Here is a 26,355-nt window from a genome sequence, read left to right on the forward strand (position 1 = left end):
GAAAAAGAAAGTAGCCATCAAGTCCAGAATGGGGAAGCTTAAAGCCGTTTAAAAAATCTGATTAGCAAAAAGTTTGTTTTTGTTTTGGACAGAAATAGAATCAACAGCAACATATTATTATTATTATTATTATTATTATTATTAACAACAACAACAACAACAAGTTTAAAAATAAGAACAACTGTGCAGGAGAGGTTAGGAAGACCATAAGGTTTTATAAGGCCACCTCCCCTATAACATTAACAGGTTAGCAGGAGAAACAGATAAGTGACATACAATAATTTACTAATATAATAAATATTCACATCATAAACTATTAGAAATTAACATTGGTTTTTATTGTTTTTTGAAAGATTAAAATGCAGTTATCGACTGAAGAGCTGGTGGTGGCTTGTTCTCATATGAAGGTCCTCTGTATTTAAATCTATTTTGCCCAGTTAACGTTGTTCATAAGGGTAAACAAAAACCACCACAATGTCTTGTTGAATAAGTACGTGCATCTGAAGTTGAAAAGTAGACGATAGTGTCACAGGAAATTCGATTTATCTATGTTTTTTCTCATCATGCTGCAGTAGTGGGAGCTCTAAGCTAGAAACCTTCCTTACTGTCTTCTTTGGTTTTACTTACTTAATTCAAACACCATCTTTGAAACCACTCCTGTAAAGCTACAATAAAATTCTAATTACATGATTTTACTGTTTTTACAGTGGCCTATGTCACATTTGCTAACAAAGAAAAGAGGTCAGAAAAGTCAATAATGCTTTACTAGAAACAGCAGGATACGAGGCACGTGCACCAAAGGCTCAGACGCATCCTCGTTGCCCAGAAATGATGACTAGACCATTTTTGGACACTCTGCTGGGTTTTGTGTGCTCTGCTTTTTAACTGCTGTTTGCACAACACGATTCAAAAAAGAAACAATACTCATTTAACATGATTCCTCTGTTTTTATTTTCTGGTTGAGGGTTTTCTTTCTTGGACATTTCTCTGTGTCTGAGTCTTGTCTGTCATCTAATGAAATTTAGTCTGATTAATTAAGTTGGTTTAGAGCGTGTATGAAGTGATGCTCAGGTAACTTGGGAGACTAATAGGAAGTAGAAATGGACTGCTTTTAAAACATCACATAATGTTAAAATAATCAGATAACTTAAATGTGTCTCTTCCTAAATTGTTGGTTTGTTGGTTTCCAGCCTCCTAAAGTGAGATGTCTGACCAGAATATGGCATCCCAATATCACGGAGAATGGAGAAATCTGTTTGAGGTAAATTGTGTGTACCCTTCCCCAATATTACTTCTTCCTAGCGCGTGACATTTTATCTCATGTTGTCATTTTCTATTTAGCCTAGAAATTGATAGAAAACCAAAACTGAAAAATAATTTCTCTGAGCCCTCATTCTTTGAGAATCCTCGACAATGCATGCAAATGCAAAAAAAAATTAGTAGTCTACAGTAAAAAAAAAAACATTGTGCATTAAAAAGCTCACACAAAGCATCTTACATAAAGCGCAAGCGTTTACAGTATTGCAGATACTCTAGCTGTGTATCTCTTTTTTCTTCTGCAGCTTATTGCGGGAGCACTCTATTGATGGCACAGGCTGGGCCCCCACTAGAACATTAAAGGTAAAGTGTAACTTTTTCTTCAGTAGAATTTCCTTTTCTTTGTTTTTGCTGTGTAATTGAACTTTGGGGTCATCATCAGTGTTTTATCTGTGGGCTAGGGGTTCAATTCAAGTCCCGTTACAAAGATGTGGCTCAAAGGTGTGATGAAAGGTGCAGTTTGCTGATGTCGGCAGTCTTACTAGAATTGGACTCTATGATGAAAAAAAGTTTGGACCCTTCTAATTGCTACATCATAATATTTATGAATCTCTCCTTAGCTTTTGATACCATTGCAATGTACCCAAAACTCAACAAACTATCTGGATAACAGGTCAATTTTCTCCGTCAGAGACCAACATGTGGTGGTCATAGTCTGCCAAGCGTGTTTGAAACCCAAAGCTTTTGTTTTGCTCTGTTCCTGCTATGAAGCGCACAGATATCTTAATTTATATGTGAATCAAAATTAAACTTAATGCTATTATTTTTTTCAAGACTATTTCAACTAACTATATAACTTATATCGTGCTGAACCCTTGGAGGGAAATATTGATGCAATGCTAATTTTTAAGAAATGTGGACACTGTAACATGTAAATTAAAGCAAAATACAGTGATTTGCAAATCTCATAAAACCCATATTTTACTCGCAGTGAAATGTAGAAAACATCAGATGTTTAAACTGAAATAATGTCCCATTTTCAGAAAAAAATAAAGTCATTTTGAACTCTATGGGAGAATCGTGCGTCAAACATTAGGACGGACCCAGCATGTCTTTTTTTATTTAACAGTCTGTAAACATCTGGGAACTGAGGAGGGGCGCTGCTAGACTTTGGGGAGAAGGAGGTTGACGCAGTCTCGTCTGAGCGAGGATTCTTGCTGCTCAGCCGTCCCTGGTCGTCCTTGTCCAATTTTATTTTTTTCATTTCATGACGAGCTAAATGTTTTTAAAAGGTAAAATGTCTGGAATGTAAGTTGGCCAGTTCATCGCCCAGACTCTTCTGTGAAGCCATGTTGTTGTAATAGATGTAATGCGCAGTTCTGCTTCCTCTTGCTGATTATCCTGAGTATGAATATGTAAGGTTTTGCTTAGATAAATGGGAGCATATGTTCCTCTAAAACCCATGTCACCCTATATCATCAAAGATCAAGAGTTTTGAACTGCAAGCCAGATGCCGTCAATTAATTTCAAGTCGCTTGACCACAGAACAGTTTTCCACTTTTCTTCAGTTCATTTTAAAAAGCCTTGTCCCAGAGAACATGGTAGTGTTTCTGGATCACGTTCACACATGGCTCCTTCTTTGTATCATAGAGCTTTAACCTGCATTTGTGGATTGCACGGTAAACTGTGTCCTGGACGTGTTCCTGAGCCCAGGCAGTAATTTCCATGACAGAATCAAGCCTGTTTTTAATGCAGTGCTGCCTGAGGGCCTGAAGACCACGTGTTTGCACGCAGATATTTCTTTTGAAGGCGTTACGTACTGCAGATAATAAGATATTCAAAGTCATCACAAATTTAAGTGGAGCATCGTTATTCTGAAATTGTTCTTCTATTTGTAGACACTGTGTTTTTACAGACTTGCAGACTGGTGAACCTCTGCCCATCTTTTCATAAACATGTTTTCTGTGCTCTATTGGGAGTAAAATATGGGTTCATGAGTTTTGCAAGTGATTGTTTTCTGTTTTTATTTACTTTACACAGGAGTTGGGGTTGTACATGATTTCAAACACAAAAGACACGAGCATCACACTCCTTGACACACGAGCATCACACTCCTTGACACACAGTGTCTTTCACTTTCTTAAACTAACAAAGAGGCAGAAAAAATACAGCTCAGAGCTTTGGCATTCTCTCAGGACACAATAAAGTGTTGCAGGGCCGTGGAAGATAAACTCCACAATAAAAAAGCTTTTCAGCTGCATGTAAAAGAAAGCCTTGACTTTTCATGCTTCACCCTTCACTCAATTTAGATTTTTTTTTTTTTTTTTTTAATCTCTTAAGAAAGAGTTACTGAAGACTCGAGCAAGGACGTCCTCCTCTAGCCCAATTCAAGATTGTCTGAAATAATGTCTGATAGAAACTATGGACTGAAACATAATGTAGTTGTACTTTCTACGTTAAATAAGATTTCTCTGCAGAGATTCAAGAGTATATAAAAATTGCTGTCACAAACTGCATTGGTATGCTCTTGTAGCTTTAGAAATATGCAAATGTATGCATTTGAAGTACTGGGTGGGCTTTCTTCCTCCAGTGCAGGATTTCCGAGTTTAGAGGGTCATTCACTAAATCCTCTTTGAATACCCTCGAGTTTCCTGCAAAGGCGCTTGTCGGAAGTTACTGTCAGGATTTGTCTTACCCTTTATTCCTGTTTTAGGTTGTGTGTGTGTGTGTGTGTGTGTGTGTGTGTGTGTGTGTGTGTGTGTGTGTGTGTGTGTGTGTGTGTGTGTGTGTGTGTGTGTGTGTGTGTGTGTGTGTGTGTGTGTGTGTGTGTGTGTGTGTGTGTGTGTGTGTGTGTGTGTGTGTGTGTGTGTGTCAATCCAGACTAGCTGCCTTCCTTTGCCTTTTGTTTTGTTTTTTGCAGACATTGCTTTTATTCTTTACCTTCCTTCAAAGAAGACACATTCCTTTATTCTTGTACAAACACTTTGTTCATACTATTTGTCCTTGTACAATATGTCTCACATAGTTGAAACTCTCAGGCTGGTTATGTTTTCTTTTATTGGGTGATCATCATTACAGGTTTAGTATCCCCAGAGCATTGAATAAATGATGTTACATTATTTAGCATGCTCTCAGTCACAGTCGGTTAGGGGGGAAAATGTATAATGGGGTCCAATGACTGTTATGTGTCTGCAATCAGGTTTCTACTAAGGATTCATAAAGGGAAATTATAGAAATGTAGGCTTATAACTTGGAGAAAAATAACTGTACAAAAGAACTGAATTATCTACTATTCTTCCGTGTACAACATGATTGTACAAGAATTAAAGAATGTGTCAAATCTACTTTTAACATCTACGAAACAATGTACACTTTGGAAAAAAATGTGCGTTATTTTATTTTATTTTATTTTTTTTAGCTGCTTTTATGGCAGTAAAAGTCTGGTGGCCACCGCTGCTGTGATCCAAAAATGTCCAATGTTGATTTGCGGACAGCAGGACATCTTTAACTCCCACAATCTTAAATGAGCTGGGTCCAATAAATCCTTGTCATTGTTTCTTTGTAGAGTTATTACCTTGAATCCGTGAATGTCGTTCACTGAAAATAGTTAGCAGGATTCCTGAAAAGAGTTTCTGAGCGCACAGAGTGATTTCACCAACCACATCTTTTCCTTTTTTTTTTTTTCCCTTTATTGTAAATGCAGTGCTGCCTGAAGGCCTGGAGATCATGGCTATTCAACATTGGTTTTGTCCCTTATAACCAGGCATTTCTGTTGAATTTCTAAAACTTGAATTAGATTAGGTACCACAGTCAGTGAATTACTTGCAGTTTTAATGTTGCTTAACAATTTGAATATCTAATTCAATATTCCAGAAAGTAGTGAACACTTTCCATTCTTTACCTCTTCATATGCAGCCGTGTTACTTATGACCTGTGGTTGGTTTTAAAAAATGTTTCAGGTATTTTTTTCCACATTTGATAAAAAATAAACGTTGGGTCAGTTTTTCCACAAGCCCCGCTGGTTTAGAGACTTATTCATCATGAAGAAAACAAGACAGTCAGCGATCGATCGATTTACTTGCAAGGGAGGCCTCGTCGGTGTCTACCACGAAAATGACCCCAATGACGGCCTCCTCTCACTGCCTTTTTATTGGGAAAGCAGTTCACACAATGCACATCACAGCAAGGCAACGCCCACATGTTTCTAAGACAAGGCATTGTATGTATATGTGTGAACTAGGGCTGCTCGATTATGGCAAAAATTATAATCACGATTATTTTCACGGAAATTGAGATCTCGATTATTCGACGATATTTATTTAACAACAACAATGTATTGAATAATGACTTTAAAGATTGTCAAAAAATAATATAAAATAGTGTGCAAATACTGATAACAGTGCAAATGTTTACAATATAAAAAATAAATGAAAAATGTAAACATCTGTGACAGCACTGAGCAGCTCCTTCAGTGGGAGACTGCGGCACCCACGGTGTGGGACGGAGAGATTTCGCAGGTCTTTCCTCCCCACTGCTGTCAGACTCCATAATAAAGACTTTAACTGATCAAGCACACACATCCATACATATGCAATAATACTTTCTGTCATCGTTGTATTTTTACTCAGTTGTATATAGTATTTGTATTCTATTTTTATCTTATTGTATATTTATTTTATTTTATTCTACTGTATATAGTATTTTATTTTATTCTATTCTGTACAGTTGTGTACTGTATTTATTCTTATTGTATTCTAATTTTTGCCTCATAACTTTTGCACTGTCCACTTCCTGCTGTGACAAAACAAATTTCCCACGTGTGGGACTAATAAAGGTTATCTTATCTTATCTTATCTTATCTATGTTTAGTGAACTTTGCAGTGTTGCTCTGTGGAGCAGCTACAACACTGTGGCAAAGTTTACACACTATGTCTACTTGATCCACGTCTGACTCCGCGAACCCATAATGTTTCCACACCACTGAAGGTTTTTTTTACCTCCCTTTTCAACCAACGCCAGTCACTCTCCTCTCCAAATAACTTCTGCTTAGCTTTCCGAGCTTCCCTCGGGTCCTCTTAATTGTTGTGACGCGAGTTCGAAATGCAGAGAGGTGCACTCGATTTGCCACACGGAGCAGCACGAGAGTAAAGCACGAGGGAGGTGCTAATAATCGGCTCAGTCATTTTTAATGATCGTTGAAAGCCCAGATCATAATTTAGATTAAAATTCGATTAATTGAGCAGCCCTAGTGTGAACATCTGTGTGTGTGTGTGTGTGTGTGTGTGTGAGTGTGAGAGACCTCCTGCTGACCAAAGGGTCATAAAAGCAGGAGCAACATCACAAGAAACAGATCTTCCAGATAGGATGTATCTGCAATAAAACACTACAGCCCCCCCAGAACCTCGAGAGGCTGGGGAGGGGGACAAAAGAATGAATTCCTTTCATCACAGAGTTAAAACAATGTAGAAATGGTAAGCATAAAAATGACAACATTTAACAATTCACTCTAACATTTCCCTCCTGTTTTGTCATTTTTATGCTCCAAATTATTCCTGTGTAGTATATTCTAGCAATGCACCTCTTGCTTGACATTTTCAGCGCAGGCGTCATTTATACACAGGCTTCTCTCATGTCATTCATTTCAGTCATTTCATATTGTTGTAAAAGTACATAATTAACAAATGTATTAGACATCATTTTAGTTAGCATTGATCTTATACACGGTAAAATGCATCCTATACATAAGCAAATCAATGTCAACAGTCCAAAAACAGGAGTTAATATTTTCAAAAGAAGATGCCACCAAGGACCAGACAGTAACCAAGCTATCCAGCCTTGTGGTGCATCTACTCCTGTCGTGCGATTCATCATGCATTTCTGCAAGTAAACAACTGAATGTCAACAGTCAAACAAGAAGAATCAACATTCTCAAAAATCATATGTCACTACAATCCAACTGTATACAGACATAGGCATTCAAACATATCAGTTGACTTTATTGTCTGTCCATGTGGCTCTCAGCTAACTTTCAAAGCTGTAGCCTGGTCAACACCCTTCTTTATGACTCCTATCAACCCCCCAAATCTTCTCACTGTAGGCATCCTGTGGGGGTTAGAGTCAACTGGTGAATTATCTGCATTTACAACTCTTCTCCTGTCCTGTTGTCACCGCAGAAAAAGCTTTGTAAAGGAAATTGGATCAAGGTGTTTTGATCTTCTTGGCTCAAAACTCAAGTGTTCATGATGTAAATGTAGACAAAAGGCTTCTCTGTTTACATCCTTCTTGCAGAGGACAAAGGACTAATCCACCAGAGCAGTTCACCTTCCCAGCTACTGGTGAGTCAACCGTCCATTCAGGTTCAGAGGAGTTGAAAAGTTGGCAGTGTTCCAAGTACGTTTACTCCTGGATGTGTTGCTAAGGCAACCAAACAAACTGTCTCGCTCTCAGTGATGCTATATGGCCACAGTCCAGAAGAATGTGTAGTCAGTGGCATCACAAGCATAACAATTGGTCTCGTTGTTTATGCGAGCGGTTGTGTTCATTAACTGCCACCAGTAGTTGGTTGAAAACCCATGCGGGTACTGGGTGTGGTTTGCTCTGTCCCAGTGCGCTCCTGTCATCCCACTCAGGGTCCACAGGCTCAAGAAGGTGCACAGCACATTCCCAGCCATTCTGATGAGTACCTGTGGCTCAGTTGGTTTCTTCACCGGATTGAGACGAGGGGCCCTGGAGGCTCTCCCCCCCTTTGTACCCGGTCTTCCTGCCACTTACTCCGAGCTGGCCTTGATGTGTGTCACCTTTTAATAGTGCGCTTGATGTATCCAAGTGTTTCTTTCAGCAATCTTCACTGCTGTGGGCGTCGTCAGCAGCACCTGATAGGGACAGTATATCTCAAACTTTATTCATTTCTCCCCTGTAACATTCACATTTTCTCCAACATTACCTCAACAACACAGTGTAATTTCATCATCAACATATATCCTGTAACCACAGTTTTCTTCACACAATATCTCAGTAATCCTGTGGTAGAAAAACATCATTAAGTTGTGTCCTGCTCTAAATCACATGATCAAATCAATTGATTAACCATCTGCTGTAAAAAAAGAAATGTAATTGTTAGCGCTGCGCAGGTGTATACACTCTTTTTCACAGTAATCTCTGTGAGCAACACAAGGTAGTGAATAACACACCCATGGTAAATTCACAGACACAGAAAATGTTAAACTAAAAAGGTTAAATTTGCATGTAGTTTTTGTATTATTTTCTAATAAATGTAGAATTGAAATAATTTCCAAATCCCTAAGTCAGTTTTTGATTACATTTTAGATGTTGTCACAATTTGTTAAGGTTATAGAGCTCATGAGTTGCTCAGCCTGTATATGCTGTGGTTATAAGCAGTTTTTCTTGTTGTGGTTTGGTGTACAATCACAGTTGATGTAGCGGACATGCACACATAGTCTTATTTTCATTTACCTTCCTCTGATTACTTCTATGGAACCCCACAAATCCTCCTCCGAAGCTCAAATCAATTACGTTACATTCGACTTTAATCTCATGTTGCTTGTTGGCACTACTTTCCAGAACACAGTGGAAATGTATAAAGTATAAAAAATAAAACAAATCCTAATCTGTGCTGATTTTAAAAAAGCATTTTTATTTCTATAAAATGAAACTTAAAATGTTGAAAATCTGAGAAATGGAGAACACTTTACTCTGAAACCTCTTTGATAAAGTACTTCAGCCGCGGTTCCTCTGTCGTTTTCTTTTCCATGACTTTGATTATAAGAAGGCACTGCACAGAAAGCAACTTTGTATCCAGTGTGAGGACATAATTGGTTTTCTCTTTATCGTAATGTTAAAAAAAACAAGTCGTGGACAAATATATTTTTGCATATGTATTCCTTACACAATGTAATTTTTTTTTGAGAAGAGTATTTGAATGAATCATACAAATGGGATTTACCAAAGTTTGTGGCAGACTTGCATTTATTATACTTTAATTTGCATCTAAGGTGGTTTTGATAGTTGCTGCTCAGACTGTTAATTTACTTTGAATGACAGGAGATGTTATTAGAATGAGCCCATAATACATATGGGTTACAGTCCTGTGGCTCCGTTCAGAACAATTAGAGGCTACTCTCACACAATCAGTCCTGTGAAAAACTTCGCAAAGCTTCACAAAAATGCAGTAGAAGTGTGTGTGCAAAAAACGAGTACATCCCACAATTCGACTACTTGTAGAACTTTAAGAGTAATAACTTGAGATGATTGTTTGAGTCCACAGGGTTTCTCTCGACTTGAGGTCTGATCTTTGACAGGGCTGTTGCAACACCTCGATTCTTTTCTTTTGCAGCCATTCTGTTAGAGGTTTGCTGCTGTGTTTGGGATCATTGTCGAGATCAATTTCCTGATTTTGCCCAAGCTTTAGCTGTCAGACCTATTATACAGTAAGTAGTAGTGCTTGTTATTGACAAAAACATAATATAAGAATTAGGGCTGCCACAAACGATTATTTTGATAGTCGACTAGTCACCGATTATTTTTGCGATTAGTCGACTAATCAGATCATCATCCATTGGACGTACAGCGTACAGCTTATTGCACCAACATGCATCTGCTCTTATATAACTATCAATAGCTTACAGCTTTAAGTGTTTAAGGTATGTGCTAAGTAAAAATAAAGACAAGATGGTAGTTTATTAAATTTTAATGAAATTTGCAGATTGTTTCGGTGAAGTTTAATAAACTCCTTGCTATCTAAAATATAAAAGGACACCGGAGTAAATTCTCGAGCATCTCACATTTCTGATAATCAGCTGTCTGCTTGACGTTTATTCAGCTGTGTAAAAACTATAACTTTAATCTCAGCCAAACCGATTTACTCAGGAACAAATAAAATACTGAAAAAAGCCAAATAATAACATTTTTAAGTTATCTAAGTGACTTATATATCATGTTTAACCTGAGAAGTGAAAGACGGCGGTGGGTTTGAAAACGATTTGCCGGGGGTCCGGTGTTCTCACGGGCTCTAGTGAGCCTAGCCCCCGGCTAGCTATCGAGCTAGTGGGTAACAGACGTCTCCAAAAACGTCGGAGCGCTTTTGAAAATATGTGGTGTCTTGATAAACTGAGTTTATTTTGTGACCCAGAAAGAATAATAAGAGTAATATTAAGACTAACTAGCTGCCGCCATTGTTGGAAACTGAGCAGGGCCGCGCTATGAATTCTGGGACACAGCTACTTCTTCTTCGGGCAGCTGGCATCCTTGTACATGCAGTGCTGCCATCTTCTGTTTCAGTCCGTTATTACACTGTTAAATCCTACTACTTATTCCTGCGTCTTTTGTGATCTTATAAAGCTTCAAACAACGCGTCGACTATTAAATCAGTCGTCGACGATTTTGATAGTCGACGATTTTTCGTGACTAGTCGACTAATCGTGGCAGCACTAATAAGAATAGAGAAAAATCAAGAGAATTCTGATTTAAAATAAATTTAAAAGCATAGATGTTAATGATTGCTGTATGTGTGATGATGTCTGTGCAAAGTTTCATATTGGCCCAGCTGCTAAGGAGGAGAGAGCGTACATGCCAAAGTACAAATGATTATAGTAAAATGCATAACTTTGTAATGAATAACCCCCAACACTGCTTTGGCCTTAAACTGGCTCTAAATCTGTCCAAATTACGATTGTACTTTGCATATCCAAAGCTAAGTGGTTGCTAGAACAGCTATTATAATTAAAAATGGCAACATTTAAACAGCCTTTCACTGATTATCTGGTGGAACGATTTATGAAGGACATAAAAGGCTTCGAGTGATGCTCACAGTCATATTGTTTAAGGTTTTTTGTGGCTGTCCCTTTCTATTCCTGGCCTGTCTCTCTGTGTGACCCCAGCTCAAGTTAAAACGTGGCCTGTGTTTGTTTACCTAAAGGTAGGTGTGAGTGTGATCATATGTGTGAGAGTGGTTGACTTTGGGTTGATGTGCGTCAGCAAGTGTCATCAGGTTCACAAAAGTGAAAAGAAAACACAACAAAAGGATTGTTGGTCACCACTCTTCTGTACTTCAGCCCACACACTGCTACGTGAAATATCTTTGCTGTGTGTATTTGTATATAGTCATGCCATATTCAATATTTCATTGCTTTAAGGTTTATTTCAGCAGAAATATTGTGCCTACATGTATTTATTTTCAACTTATTCTATGTAAGTGTTTCTAATAGGTGCTTTATAGTCAGGTCCTATATCAGTAGTTCCAGTACTGAGAATCATCTTTGTGGTTTTATGAATTCACTTCAAACAAAACTATTTGCTGACTAATCAGAAATGCTGCCAGAGGTTCTTTTTGTTAAAGGATTAGAAAAAAAGCAATGTTTGTTTCACAGTTTAAATCCGATGTTTGTTTTTAAGGTGCACCATAGCTTTTAGAAAATTCTGGAAATGTTGATTGGAAAGGCGTCGTGACACTTTTCAAAGTCGTCCTTTCTCTTTTACTGACTTTTGCTGACTTCTGCTCACACTCGTGGCTCTGAGCACTGGGCTGCCGGGGTGTCCTTGCAGTGAAGTATGTAAAGTAAGTCAGTAGAGTGTAGTTTTTTGCTTCTAGGTTGATTGGAGTGGTAATAACATTGTTTTTGTTTTTCTTCAGGTAACCAGTTTCCTCACATTTTTTCCTTCTGTGTTTTGCGGATGTTTTCTCTAAAATGGTTTTTACCTACCTAACTTCTAGTTCACTCGGAGCTTGTGTTGACTTTTCTTTTTCCCTTTCTTTTTCTTGTTGCTCATAAACTTTCTTCTGCTTAGAAGGGCATATCACTGGCTGCAGTGCCTTACAGCTTTAAGAAAAAGTAAAGCAAAGTAAAAAATAATCTCTTACTTTAGACTGGCTTTAATAAAAGCTGGAAGGGATTTAGTTTTAGCTCACCATGATTTGGAAGAGAAAACTTTTGGTTTTAATATCATGAACATTGTACAACGAGAAGGCTTTGTGTTTACTTTTCTCACAAAGCATCCAGTGCACACCTTCAGAACTTTGAAAGACAAGCTAGTTGTTTGTCTTTTAAAATAATCATTACTCAGAACTTCATGTAATTATGTAAATTAACAAAATATTTTCTTATGGCATGAATGAAGGTAAACGAAACCTCTGAAAGCATTCAGTTAAATCAAAGTAATCCTTTAAAATGATCAGTATTGCAAGTTGTATTTAGCAAGTGAATGAAATGAAGATTATTTAGTCTTTTTGGTCTCTCACAATTTCTTCTGATGTATTTGTTGTCATTTCTAACTGTCTGTTTTTTTCTTTACTGTAGCTATTGTGGGTGAAGATCACCCTTCAACCTTTTTACTGTGCATAATCCCAACATGAGACGGCACTGAAAAACATCTTTTTGCTTTTGAGGAAATTACTAGACGTGTAAAAATGTGTTTAATGTAACAGGTTATGTATAAAAATGTTTGCTGTTTTTGACATTCTGGTCAAGGAAACAGTTTATCTTTAACGTGTTTTCAGATAGGGGAAATACACTTACACCAAAACAAAGAAAGGCTGGCCTTTAAGTGTTTTATTCAACAAACGTGTTGTTAGATGTCAGCTATTGAGGAATTCTCACGTTCTCTGCTAGTTTTGAGCACTTCAGCAGAAAATGACTTCTTATAAAAGTTTTGCATTGTGTTATAGATCTTATACATGTTGTGTTGAGCTGTTCATCAGTCTCTGACATCTGCTTGCCAAAAAGTTTGCCAGACTTATAAGATGTTTTTGTGCTGTCGTTTTGTACGTCATCTTTCATTCGCTTTTATAGAATTTAATAAATAAACAAAAATGTTTTTCTTCATTATCAGAAGTCAAAAATCAGAATGTTTTTAAAAACATAGTATAAATATGTTCATAGTATGCATATAATGTAGTAAGTGTAGTGTTTTTGTTAATGTTCTTTCATTTGTTTTTGTCTTCTAGGATGTGGTCTGGGGATTGAACTCCTTGTTTACTGTAAGTTTTTGCTAGTTTATGACCTAACGCGTGAACACATGCACAGTTTCATTGGAGAATTTCGTCATCTAAATCGGGGAAATCCAACGAAAGAGCTTCCTAAAGCCCTCCCTGAATTAAATCCCTTAACTGGAGAGTAAACCTTCACAAAGACATTCACACTATTGAAGCTGCTCGCTGTATGTAGGTTATACTAATGACATTACTCTTAATTCACATCAAATTAAACAAGGTCCTTGTTTTTTTTTTTTTATCCGCTTCTGCAGCGTAGAGAAATTATCTTTCTCCTCATGATGAACGCTTTGAGTTGATGGGGAATAAAAGCAGGAAAATTGGATTACGTATTACTTATTGAGATCCTGGGCCAGCTGGCTCTGGATGTCTCCTAGTTCCAGGTCTTATATGGAAAGATAAGGACTAATTGATTATAAATTCTTTAGGAAATGAATGAAATTGATAAGTAATCGAATTGAGGGTTATATTGAGGAAAAACATAGTTATCTGAATGTCCTTTCAGAATTATGTTAAATGTTTAATTTTGTGAATCTAAACGTGAATTTTAAGTATGTCTGATTTTTTTTATTTTTTTTTTATTTTTTTTTAAATTAAATAAAAATAACTTTTAAAAAGTTATTTACTGCCATAGTAAGAAGAGATTAAGGAGCTTGAAGCATTTTGAATATTTAGTCCAGTCATTTAATGTGAGCTTGAATAACCTCATCACATTTCGAACATGTCTAAACAGCATCTAACATCTTTAAATATCGGTGGCCATGCCCTAAGTCCTACCACTTTATAAGGAAACCACTTCTCAGGCGTCTGTTTTAGCTCAATTTTCTTTCTGTTTATCACAGTTGCTGCTTTCAGGGTGTCAATACAGAAAGGAAGTAATGTGAATGTGGGTTGTATTTCCCACACCAAAGTTTACAGAATTAACACATGTAGCTGATACTGAAATAAATGCCAGTTTTGAAGATGTGTGTGGTTTGATCCATCGAACGATGATGACCCCCTCCTTTGCCTCTTCCACAGGACCTTTTGAACTTTGATGACCCGCTGAACATTGATGCAGCAGAACATCATCTGAGAGACAAGGTGAGACATGTCGTTCAGGTCATCTGGTATAAATTCGGCACACTTGTTAATTATCTGCAGCATCCAAGATGTGCTCGTAGTCCTCATAATACTAGCCTGTGGCTATCGCTCACATATGTAAACACAGACTTTGTACTTTAATTTATCACATTGCCTTTTTAAAATCTTCATTATATCTCTGTATATATGAGACGGCAAAAAAAGCTTATTTACTCTTATTTACTGATATGCATGACAACACATTCCAGTTTAGTTTAACGAAAATGTATGTAAGTTTGCACGTAATGCACACAAAATGTGAACAATGTCTCCATTCATTTGAGATCAGCTACCACACATAACATATAATTCGTAGATGTGTGTTCTAAAAATAATAGTTGCATTGTTATATGTAGATGTTGATAATCCCAGTACGCTAGATTGATCTACGTGTCTTGGAGGAGAAACATACACACATTGCGATCATTACAGTGAGATTCTTACTGCTGCATATCCTGCTGCATATAAGCTATATTTAGAAACAAAATTTCTGCTGCTGTAGGTTCCAGAGGTGCTCTGTGCAAACCATTGCTTTTGTAGCTGGATTATGTGGTAACTCGGTGTGCTTTAATCTGGTATGGTGGGCTGAAGACAAAGAGCACACGGCAACCTTTTTGAGCAGACAGTGACGTTATGACTCCAGAACTGTCTGTACAGAGCAGGTGCATATGGTGTTTTTGTGCAAGACTACTGAATACACTGCCTCTGAAGCACGCTCTGCCATTTGTAAGTCAAATAACACACCATCAAACTGGATGTCTGGGTTTATATATGCTTCACTACCCTGATGGTTTGTAAGCTAATTATGTATTCTGACTATAACTTTAATATATTTAGTCAAGCTTATATTGGTAAGTGCCAGGGATTTACTGGGCTTTTTGCATATTGGGTAAGCTTTGAGCTAACATGAGAACAGTGGAATCCCAATAGAGAATAAATAAATAAATATATACACACAAGATCCCTGAAAAAATATGTTTATCCTGGCTGATTAATCTTTAAATTATTATTCCCGCTGCGTCGCCTTACTTCCCTTCCATCTATGTTTAACTTGGCCATCAGTTACCTGCGATTTAGTGTCAAAACTGTTAAAACTGATCATTTGAGTATTTTGGTCACATAAGTTTAATTCATAGATTTCTGGCCAACATCTGCAGGGAGTCTGCTGACTGTTGAAATAATTATAAGGCTCAGTAGGGGCAAGCTGAAAGCATTTTGAAGTACATCACTGACCTTCTGCCCTGTGTACGTACAGTTTCCCGTGTTCACTGGAGTGTATCCAACAGTGTGTGATGATGGTTGCCATGTGAGCCCCCATTAGATATGCAGGTTTGACTGTGCGTGGGGTTTTAAAAGGCTGAGGGTTTAAAAAGTGTTTGTGGCAGAAGTTGCAGCTGTTAGGCTGTTGCAGGTAAATTTGCATGCAAATAGTTCATTTATTGACTGCTGTGTTTTGTCAAGCATCCACTGGATCTTTATTAACTGACTAAATAGGTGGAAACAAACGCCTGTAAACCATGTATAGACTTAATCTGTCATGTGAGTGTGGTTTACTGGTTCATGAAAGCCTTCTTTCTTTGTCTCTTAACTTCCGGTTTTCTATGACAAATATCTAACATGATGTAGCTGATGAATTCGTTCAATATACCCCTCTAAAAACATTATATGCTCTGCTGCCTTAATGGCTGCAGAGTTCCAGACCTCCTCTGGCATTAACAGCAGCACAAGATCTGTGCACCAGGAGCTTCATGGGATGGGCTTGCATGGCTTAGCAGCTCCTGTAGGTATAAATGTTTACTAACTATATGTCATTCTTTTCAGAATATGTGTTTGTGACCTGGGCAATGACCTTTTTAAATGTTTAACTATAAGTTATTAAAAATTCATTTCTGATTACAAAGGTAAAGGTTAATATGAATGATATTTTCTTGCATCCTGTATCACTCTGCACTATTCTCATATATTACTCATTTATTGTGCATTGTAATTTAATGCATTTTAATGCCGTTGGGATGAACACATTTCCACACAGTCTAGCCAGCTTGTGATAGGTAAGAAAATCTACTACTGGAAATGCACTTTTTATTATTCCCAGACCAGCTCACCACATGTGAGACTTAAACATTCAGGTGTCAGTTTAATTGCTAATTAACAGTCACACTAGTGGCAGTGTATGTGGTGCAGAATCTCTATATGAAGGTTTCTTGTAGTTAATGTGGTTGATGTACTGCTGTCTCAACAACCGCATCCTGTGGGGCACAGACAGAATAGCAGAAGCGCCTACGTTTGGCTGTGGCTACTTCATTCATTGCTGTTCACTTACAGCAATGAATGAATATGATAATTACACTGACAGAAAACCCTATGAGCTCACCCCCAACTGTTCCTCACTGAGCCTGTTTCTGCTGGAGGATTTTTCCTGTTAAAAGGGAGTTTTTCCTTCCCACTGTCACCAAGTGCTTGCTGATAGGGGTTGTCCATCTGTTGGGGTTTTCTCTGTGTTCTTTAGAAACTTGACCTTACAGTATATAGCAGTTTGAGGTGACTTGTGATTCGGTGCTTTATAATTAAACAAATAAACAAAATTTATTTAAAATTAAATTTAAAATTCTACTGCCCCAGTCTGTTATTTAGCACCTTTACCCGTTTCAGCTTTATAATGTGGCTTTAGTCAAATCAGTGTTTTTTTTCTAAACTTTGACTGATTACACACATTTATACTGAAACAGACTTTTGGTCGTTGAACTACAGATATATAATCAGATCAGTTGTGAAACTAAAAGCAGTTTGAATTGATAAGACTGACCAAAAGGCAGAATTTGTTTTTGTAGTGTATCCATTTAGTGTTTTCAGTTATAGTTCTGAGTTAACAAAGTTACTAATTTGATACATTAATGATAAAAATCTCTCATTTCGAAATGTGTTTCAGTAAGTTTTAGTGGTGCTTTACCGCCTGTTGTGGCTTTTCAGAGTCACAACATCTGAAAAGTCATCCAACCGTGACCCACTCCCACTGAGTCAAAGCCTGCTGTAATCAACTTCAGCAGCGAGTGGATAGAGATGTGGGAGTGCGAGTGTCAGTACACAAATATGCTTGTGAATGTGGATGCGTGTGCTACTTTGTGTTGAGGCATTTGAAGTGGGGCTCCTCCTGTGGCTGCTCTCTGAATACATTAGCTGGTTAAAGTGGCTAAAAGGAAGCATCCTCATGAGCAATGCAGTATGAGTGTGTGTAAATCTGTGTGTGTGTGTGTGCGTTGTTGGTTATAATGGTATTGTGCTATTATTAGTTGTGAGTGGGTTTTTGTCTGTGTACATGTGTAGACAGCGGTACAACAAACAGTTCAGAGATAACTCTAAATAGGACAGCGAGATTGTGTTAACATGTCCACTTCTTTAAAAATTATATTTATATATATTGTTCAAACTTTTTTTTTTACATAAACTGCTGTATTTGTAGTAGGTGATCAAAGCGTGGTAGAGTAGCTGACACTGAAGAAAGGAGATCATCCTATGACAGATGTTCAGGAGTCGCTGCCCAGAACAAAAAAAATTGTATTTCTCTGTATGAATCTCTCTGTGATTTATGAAGGAAGTGGATTAATAATGAGCTCTGCAATGCACACAGTCTCTGACATTTGAAGTCTTCAGCAAAGACTTGATCTATAAATACTAATTAGCTCCTTCCAGCTTAAAGAAGTGTGTGAAAGATGAGACTGACTGACTGTAATCCTTCTGAGATCTGTGTTTCAAACCAAGAACAGGGTGATTTGGGCGCTTGTTGTCAGTTACCTGTTTTTCTTGATGTGTAAACATTTTCTGTGCCCTAGTTACATAATACATGCTGACTCGAAGTAGGTTTTGCATGTGAAGAAAAAAGTAAATGTAGAATGGTGGAAAGACTTGAGGAAGGGCTATGGGGCTGGGTTGCATTCGATGATGCACCAACTATATTAGTTACTTTAAGAATATTTTGTACAGTACTGAATCTGTTAGCAAACTGAAAAGCATACAGGTCCACAAGTATCTGCACAATTACACATTTGTATTTTTTAGCTCTGTATGCCACCATGCTGGATTTTAAATAAAGCCATCACCTTGTGATGAAATGCAAATCTTCAGTTTTTAATCAAGGGTTTTAACAAGTTTTTAGGAATTACATTTTTAATTACAGAGTATCAACCAAAGATCCAGGAATCAAAATCATTGCATAAAAGTTATAATTTAAACTTTTAATAAAGTATTTGATTTCCAAGCAAAACATGGCTTAGTACTTGTTGGAGAAGTCCTTGTTGGTGATCACAGCGATAAGACGTTTCTTTAAGTTTGCACCTACAAGAAAGAGAAGTTGGATTCTATCTCATTTCTTTTTACTGAAATGCTTTAATTCAATAGAAGAAATGTAAAAACATCACATTGTTTAAAAATTGTCCTACATCTTACTTGTTCAGTTTTTTTTCAACAGCAGTGGTGGAAATGTTCTGGACAGTGTGAACAGTGTACATTGGCTCTTACCATTAACACGCTACCAGAGATCACGAGCATGCTTCTATCATAAAATATCAAATGTTGTTAACATGTCAACAAGCTGAACCGTGAGCGAGCAGAAGGCTCAGAGGACTGTGTTACAGCACGTATACTTCGGTGGATATGAAATACAAACGGGAGCCTGTGTATTTGGGATACATAGTAGACTCTCTGTCCTAAAGCGCACAGTGACCTTGTACCAGTCAGCCCTTGGAGGGTTCAAAGTTCATTCATACAATGCTAAATGTTCTGCACCTCCACTTATTGTTACTGACCAATTAAAGGGACTAACTCTCTCTAACTCTCCCAGATGCTCACTCCTGGGTCTCTCAAGTGGCTTTGCTTCTTCAGTCAATAGTCAGACGTGTCAAGTACAGACACACACTCTCTCACCTTTTGCTGCATCTCGATTGGGCTTCTCTTCTCCTCATCAGCTTTCTGTCCATGAATGACCCACAGGGTCTCGTTAAAGCACAAAAGGAGACCACGTATCAAGGTTGTTTATTCTTGAGTCTCTCTTAAAAGAAGCAGTGTTCACTTCTTGTTTATAAAATACTAATATTTTTCTACTTTGTCACCCACTGAATGTCCTGAATTATCGGTACCATCCCAGTAGGCTTCAGCAGATGTTATTGCCCCTATATCTGACATGTAATAAGGTATTCCCTAAATTTGTCAAACTGCGGCACAGAAACAGAAAAAGATAAAATAACTGTCTCAACATATAAAGAACTGAATGACTGATGGATTTAGCTTGGAGTGAGTTCCATGCATAGACACGATTTCTCACTGTCTTTCAGTCCACAGTACAGGAAGTTGGGGATATGAGTGCATGTGGGAGTGTGTGGTGTAGAACAGGATCCCAAAATAATACCCCAACAACCTCTATAACAGTGAACAGTCCACTCATTTTGTGCCATCGACGTACACAACAGACTAGGTTTACTGGGGGGGGTTTAATGTCCACTCCCAAAGTCTTACAGGGGAGACTGTCCTTTGGATTTACACTGCAGGCTCTTACACGGGTTAACAAGCACACTGTCAGAGCCTTCAGCAGCTCCAGTCACCTTATTGTGTTGTGTACCTGTTCTATCAGTTTAGTGTCAGAGCTCTGCAGTGGCAGCCAGGCAGTGAACGACAACAGCATTGGACATGTCTGCTCTCTGCTGCTGTCTGTGTTTAGTCAGACCAAGTGCTGACTTAACAAGCATGTGATGTAAAGTGGTCTATAAAGGTCTTTAACTCCATTTGTTGTCATCTGAAAAGATGGTGCGTCCGGAGTGGCCAGACAAAGCGTAGGCCCTGCCTGTAGACACTGATGAACTGTAGCTGAAGTGGAAGCAAAGATTTGTGCAAATAATCAGAAAACAGTCACTGGAAGATAAAGTGAGGCACAAGTTGGCTCTAAATTTCAAAGTCAAAGCAGCAGTTGTATAATGAGCAGCCTGGCCTTTCTTAAGGTGAAAAAGCCGAGGGAATCCAGAGTGGTGACGAGTTCAGTGCTGCATGAGCCACGATGTCATCCATCGTGAGCGGCCAGAGCCTCCACCACCTCCTTTCAGACTGTAGCAGAGTTGCTTTTGCATAGTGACACCTCCAGTATAGGTTTTTCAAACAAAAGGCTCTGGCCTCAGTATACCACTCCATGCACTCAATTAATGCAGAGCTATTCACCCGCAGCAGTGCTAATTAAGTTTCAGCTGAGCTGAGTAGGTGCAGAGAGAGGGGGGGGGATACCTGGGAGTTTATTTCACACTTCCAGGTTTTACCAGCGAGATATCAAATCACATTTACATGCAGCAAAGAATGATCCAGGGTACTGAAATCCTTGATTAGTGGACACAAGTGGATTGACTACAGAAGCTTAGAGCATGATTTTAACACGTGCCTGGTTCTTCATTCTGCTTTTCTTTCGTCTTTTTTGTATGTTTAAAAAGACGACTGGGAACAGTTGGCTAATTCGATGGATGTCATTTCTGTTTGCTGTCCTTTCTTTACTTTCCTGTTCACATCGCTCCTTACGCCGACATATTTTCCCTTCATAGTCTGCTTACCTGATATATCCCGAGGCCCTCAGTTGCTCAGTTTTTATATTTTAGCCGATTTTAAACCAACCATTTGAACCCACAGGGTTTAATTTACATTCCCCTCCCACTGATGGTGGTGCATATTTTGAGTACCTGTGCAGATCACTGGAGGAACAGAGTTAATTGCTTTCTCTAGGTGAAGCCAAGAAAAGTAAGCACCAGTCCAACAAACTTTTTAATCGACTGCAGAGTTCACTTGCAATATTAAATCTAATGAATCTCAGAGTAATTTGCAGTTCAGCCAATTTTCTTTTGTAAGAGAAAAATCGAGAACAAAGGAAGAGAAACGTATATGATCAAAGTATGTAAATGTACCCGTACTATTTTTTTGTGAGTCGTCTTTAATAGTTGCTGCTCTTATCCTGTTTCTCCTCATAGTTGTGTGATAGCTTAATTAAGGTTTTTTTGTTTTCTTATTCTGCCACTGAGAAACTTCCTAGTCTGTATTGACATCTTAATTGGACCCAGTTGACAAAGAGTTTCTAGCTTAAAATCTGTGTGCACTCTATTGGTGTTTACTTCCACAGTTAATGTGTCATTTTGTCACCACATATTTGCCTTTTTTTTTTTTTTTAATCCCCTCTGTGATGTCACGTCATCTGCCAAATGAGGAAGAAGAGCCACTAAGTGTCACAGGCAGGGTTTTATTATAACAGTAGTCAGAAGATGAACTGTGAGCTTAAAATTTTCAGCCTTTAGTGAATTCTCTCAGCAGTTCTTGGATAGATTGACATACTAATGTCTATACGCACGTCACTGGCCACTTCATTAAGTATATCTTACAGTACAGAGTTTGCCCCATCCTTTTTCCTTCAGAACTGTCTGAACTCTTTGTGGTACAGATTCAGCAAGATGCTGGAAACATCCCTCTGAGATTTTGAGATGATATTGACACAGTGGTGTCACACAGTTGCTGTCAGCTGCTCATCAGTGATGCAAACCTTCTATTCCACCACATCCCAAAGGTGCACTATTAGATCTGTTGACTGAGGGGGTCACAATGAACTCACGATGAGCTTTGTCCTGAAAGATGGGTACACTGAGGTCATAAAGGGGTGGACATGGTCAGTAACAACACTCGGACAGGCTGTGGTGTTTAGGCGCTGCCCAGCTGGTACTAAGGGGCCCAACGTGTGTAAATAAAATATCCCCCACAGGATTTCACCTCTACTACCAGCCCTAACAGTTTAAGTAGTTTAAGTACCATATTTTCTGCACTATGAGGCGCACTGAAAATCCTTTAATTTTCTCAAAAATCGACAGTGCGCCTTATGTATTCTGGTTGTGATACAGACCTCAAACCGATTTTATTTGGTACACGGCGCTCAAAAATCTGTCAAAAAATGCTTTAGTACGACTTTGGTAAGCTACGAAGCCGCACCGCTTTATGGATTGTCGGAGAATTACGGTTACTGTAGTCAAGAGCCTCGTGGAGTAATCTGGGTCCTAAATTCAGTTACTTCAGGTCCCAAAGTCAAACGAACACTGCAGCATCACTGAGAGTTAAAAACTGTCTAAATTCTTTCATCTTTAATAAGATGATCAGCGTTGCTGCTTTACCAGGTGTAACAATTAAGTTTAACATCCAGGCATCCATGAAAACAGAATTTATTAAATTTAACAGAGTTAGAAGTTAGCAGGAAGTTAGCTCGCTAGTTAGCTAAACATGATATAGCATGTTCTGACTGAGAGATTTGTTAAAAAATTCAAACGTACAGCTCTGCTATCACTTCCAACATAAATGAAGACAGAAAACTAAACACCAGTGACGTTTGTAGGGTTACTGAAGTTGGAATTGCTGGTATATAATGATGTGCTACGTGGTGGCTAGCGACACAGCTATGTTAGCATAACAAACACAGTGAAGCTGGAGGATGAACGCTAACTTTTTTCTACTCGTTAACTTGAGGGTTTCCAATGGTCAGGGACAAATGCAATCGCATGGCAGGATGCTGTAAACGGACCAAACTTCAGTCAGGAGAACAACTGAGATAATCCATCCACAATAGAAGGTTAGTCATTAATATACTGCAACAACATGGAAATAGAGCAGCTGTGAGAGAATTCAACATTAATGAATCAATGGTACGGAAGTGGAGGAAGCAAGAAGAATGAGTTGAGTAAAGTTTGACTTCTCTGACTGCTTTGTTTTGCTTAATGCGCCTTATAATCCGGTGCGCCTTATGGTCCGAAAAATACGATGCTTTCATATTATTTACACCAAATTCTGGCCCCATCATCCAAGCTCCTGCTCTTAGCTGACCAGAGTGCTGTCCAGTGAGGTCTTCTGCTGTTGTGGCCCATCTGCTTCGAGGTTTGGCATCCCGTGCAGTCTGAGCTGCTCTTAAACACCACATTTAAACACCACAGCCCGTCCGAGTGCTGTTACTGACCATGTCCACCCATTTATGGCCTCAATGTACCAATATTTCAGGACAAAGCTCATTATGAGTTCATTGTGACCTCCACTCACCAGGTTGTACACCTTAGTTATAATGAGTACTACTTTGAGTTACTCTTGCCTTCATATTAGCCTGAAACAGTCCAGCACTTATCCTCTGACCTCTACCAGTGAACGGCCGCAAACTGGATATTTTCCCTTTTTCAGACCATTCTCTGTAAACACCAGTGATGGTTGTGTGGGAAAGTCCGAGCAGATCGGGAGTTTCTGGAATACTCAGATGAGCCCATTTGGCATCAACAACCATGTCACCTTCAACGTCTGTGGTGCTGTTTGGTTTTAACTTCTCCAGGCTGTCTTGACTGTGTCTACATGCCTCAATGTGCTGAATGGGACTGACTGGTTAAATAATTGCATTTAGCAAGTAGTTGATTAGGTATACTTGATGAAGCCTGGATCAAGCTGTTCAAATTTAATTAATGGAAGAGAAAAAGTTGTTTATAATTATTGTGCAGTAATTCTTCAAGTTACACCTTTTGTAATAGCAGCTTTGAAATATATTTGGCCCATTTTGATTTCCTCTTGGCTCAGTGTGTTTTGCCAGTTTTTTTTTCTAATAACCAGAACTAAAAAAAATCAAGAAAACCTCAACGTTTCATGCAAAATACAAAACAGAAACGAGGCTGAACAGATGTTCACCAATCAAGGATGATTCTGATCCCTGACTCATTGATTTGTGCATCACTAGGTGTATGTCTTCAGTTTCACCATTTTTACTGTAGTCTTGTCCATTCTCAGTAGCTCTCTTTGCTTTTTTTAAGCTGAGGTCACAAGCCAAGCAGTGTGACTGGCTGAGTATGTTAGTCAGTACGGTCTGATCTCTCTCTATATATATATCAATATAATAAACCAAAATAGTAGGTTCACTTAGAAACAAGCAGTTTGGGTACCCAGACTCCAGCACACTGCGCTCATTCCTCTTCTAGCATTAATTAAAGTCTTAAGGGAGTAATCTCTCAACAGAGAATAGCTGATCCATCATCCCTCCATGGACCAATTCTCAGACCGCTGTCATCAATTCTTTTATGGTTGCTGGCAACTTTTCAGCATTAATGCCGTCTCCCCTGTTTGTGCACAGACTCTCTCTTTCTCTTTCCCATTTACTCTTTATTTTCTCATGCTCTCCATTTCTTGTTCGTACTCCAGCGACCTCAGAGAAATGTGTGCGTAACCAACAGGCCGCTCGACCTGACGCATAAATAAGGGCGTTGTTGTCAATGCACGGCACATTTATGTGAAAGGTTGGACAAGAGGGGGGGACTCTGTGACAAGGGCAGGACCCTGTGGTGGTGGATGGGTTTTAAAAAAAGAAAAAAGCAGAGGTATATTAAGAAGTGGGTCGACAGACGAGGATGCTTAGGAACCAAGGGTGCACAAATATTAATTTAGTCACAAATAAGCTAGCTAAATATTTATAGCAAAAAAAAAAAAAAAGGCCAGTTGAAAGCACAGATGGATTAAATCCATCTGTTTGGAATGATTTGTGTGCTGTTCTTTGGGGAAAAGATCATTTACTCAAAATACATTCAGCAGAAGACCATGTGAGCCTGTAGCACATAGTTTCTCATTAGAAATTTAAATAAACAGAGTAGGATTAACCTGCTATTTAGGGCCTAAGTCAGATTCAACTCTTTTTGGGGGGCCTAACTTCTACCCCATGTCCGCATACTTGGGAAATGCTAGCAATCTGTGCAGAGTCATACCTGCATCATCATTAATACTAGTAAAAAATGTCCCCTGTGTTGTTGTTATGTGTGAGCAGCAACCTCAGTTACAGCACTTTCTATGATTTATAATGTGTGTAGCTAACAGCCTGACCTTGCATTTTCTAGTGTAGACCAAATAAAGGAAACCTTTTCACAACAGAGTAAAGCTGCTGCAGCTCAAATTAATAGCCTGTAGCCTCAAAGTGTGTGTGTGAGTGTGTGAGAGTGTGTGTGTGTGTGTGTATATGAGAGAGTGTGTGAGTCTTGTAATGTCTCTGGACTGTCACAAAGTGCTTGCTGAAACATCTTTCTGTAATATTATAAGGTTTTTACTCTACAATGTAAAGCAAGTATAAGCTATCTGAATAAAATTGAATTGAAACAGTGTTTAAAGGAATAATGGGATTAAAAAGAAGTTAAGATGAAAAGGATGTTGGCAAGAAAAGCCAAATGGTTTTAAAGGATGGAAAACTTAAACCGTGACTAAAACTAGCGGGTAGCGGAGGAGGGGAAAAAAAGAGGATGGAAAGTGGAGGTCACACACAGCTTGGTTGGACCAGATGCCACCAGGAGATATGAGTCGAAGTAACGACAGAGGGGCGTTTACAGGACTCGTGCATGGTGGGTGGGGGTGGAACGATGTCAAGCATAACCTGAAGGGGCATGATCGAGTAGGGGGGGGGGGGACACATGGTAAGGAAAGAGGAAGACACTAAGGACCAGAAGGGATATGGCCAAGGAACGTCGACTCGATACAGACGTCGTTATTATCAAGATGTCAAGCACTCCACGTCTCGGGCACTAGATGGGCCCCGAGTGAGAAAAACTTGAAGAATTTCATTTTTAAACTATCAGACGTAAGAATTTAAACGTTTGTCTTTTTGTTTTGGGTTTTTGTGCTTGTAGATTTTACGTACATTTACTTGCAGTGTAACATCTGCATAGGACTGATACTGTGCATAGTACAGTTAAAAGAGATGTAATATTTGGTGAAATTAATATTCTAGTTTTGCAACAGTGGCTGTTATTTATCTTGTTGTTGTTGCTTGTTTAACAGTGTTTATGCATCATACTGTACCCCTATACATGTTGCATTTTTAGCAGGGTGCCTTCACTGTACATCAAGAAATTAATTGACAAATCTGCCGAAGGTCATTTGCATATTTTCAGTGTAGTAAAATTCAAATGACC

At 38.5% G+C, this 26,355-nt stretch overlaps 1 protein-coding gene across 3 annotated transcripts in view; it reads left to right on the forward strand.

Moving 5' to 3' along the window:
* Positions 1–26,355, forward strand: part of ube2f (ubiquitin-conjugating enzyme E2F (putative)) — a 54,740-nt gene that overhangs the window by 24,358 nt on the left and 4,027 nt on the right. Inside the window, exons 8-11 of one of the 3 annotated variants that reach the window (XM_026144148.2) lie at positions 1,191–1,261; positions 1,563–1,620; positions 13,217–13,249; positions 14,282–14,344. In XM_026144148.2, the coding sequence (XP_025999933.1) occupies positions 1,191–1,261; positions 1,563–1,620; positions 13,217–13,249; positions 14,282–14,344 (225 nt within the window). Of the gene's footprint in view, positions 1–1,190; positions 1,262–1,562; positions 1,621–2,386; positions 4,133–4,960; positions 7,147–13,216; positions 13,250–14,281; positions 14,345–26,355 lie in introns of those variants that run through there. The other 2 variants (XM_080291200.1, XM_026144149.2) reach the window with 2 other exon arrangements.

The sequence above is a fragment of the Astatotilapia calliptera genome, chromosome 16 (genome assembly GCF_964374335.1).
Source record: "Astatotilapia calliptera chromosome 16, fAstCal68.1, whole genome shotgun sequence".
Taxonomy (NCBI): Eukaryota; Metazoa; Chordata; class Actinopteri; order Cichliformes; family Cichlidae; genus Astatotilapia; species Astatotilapia calliptera.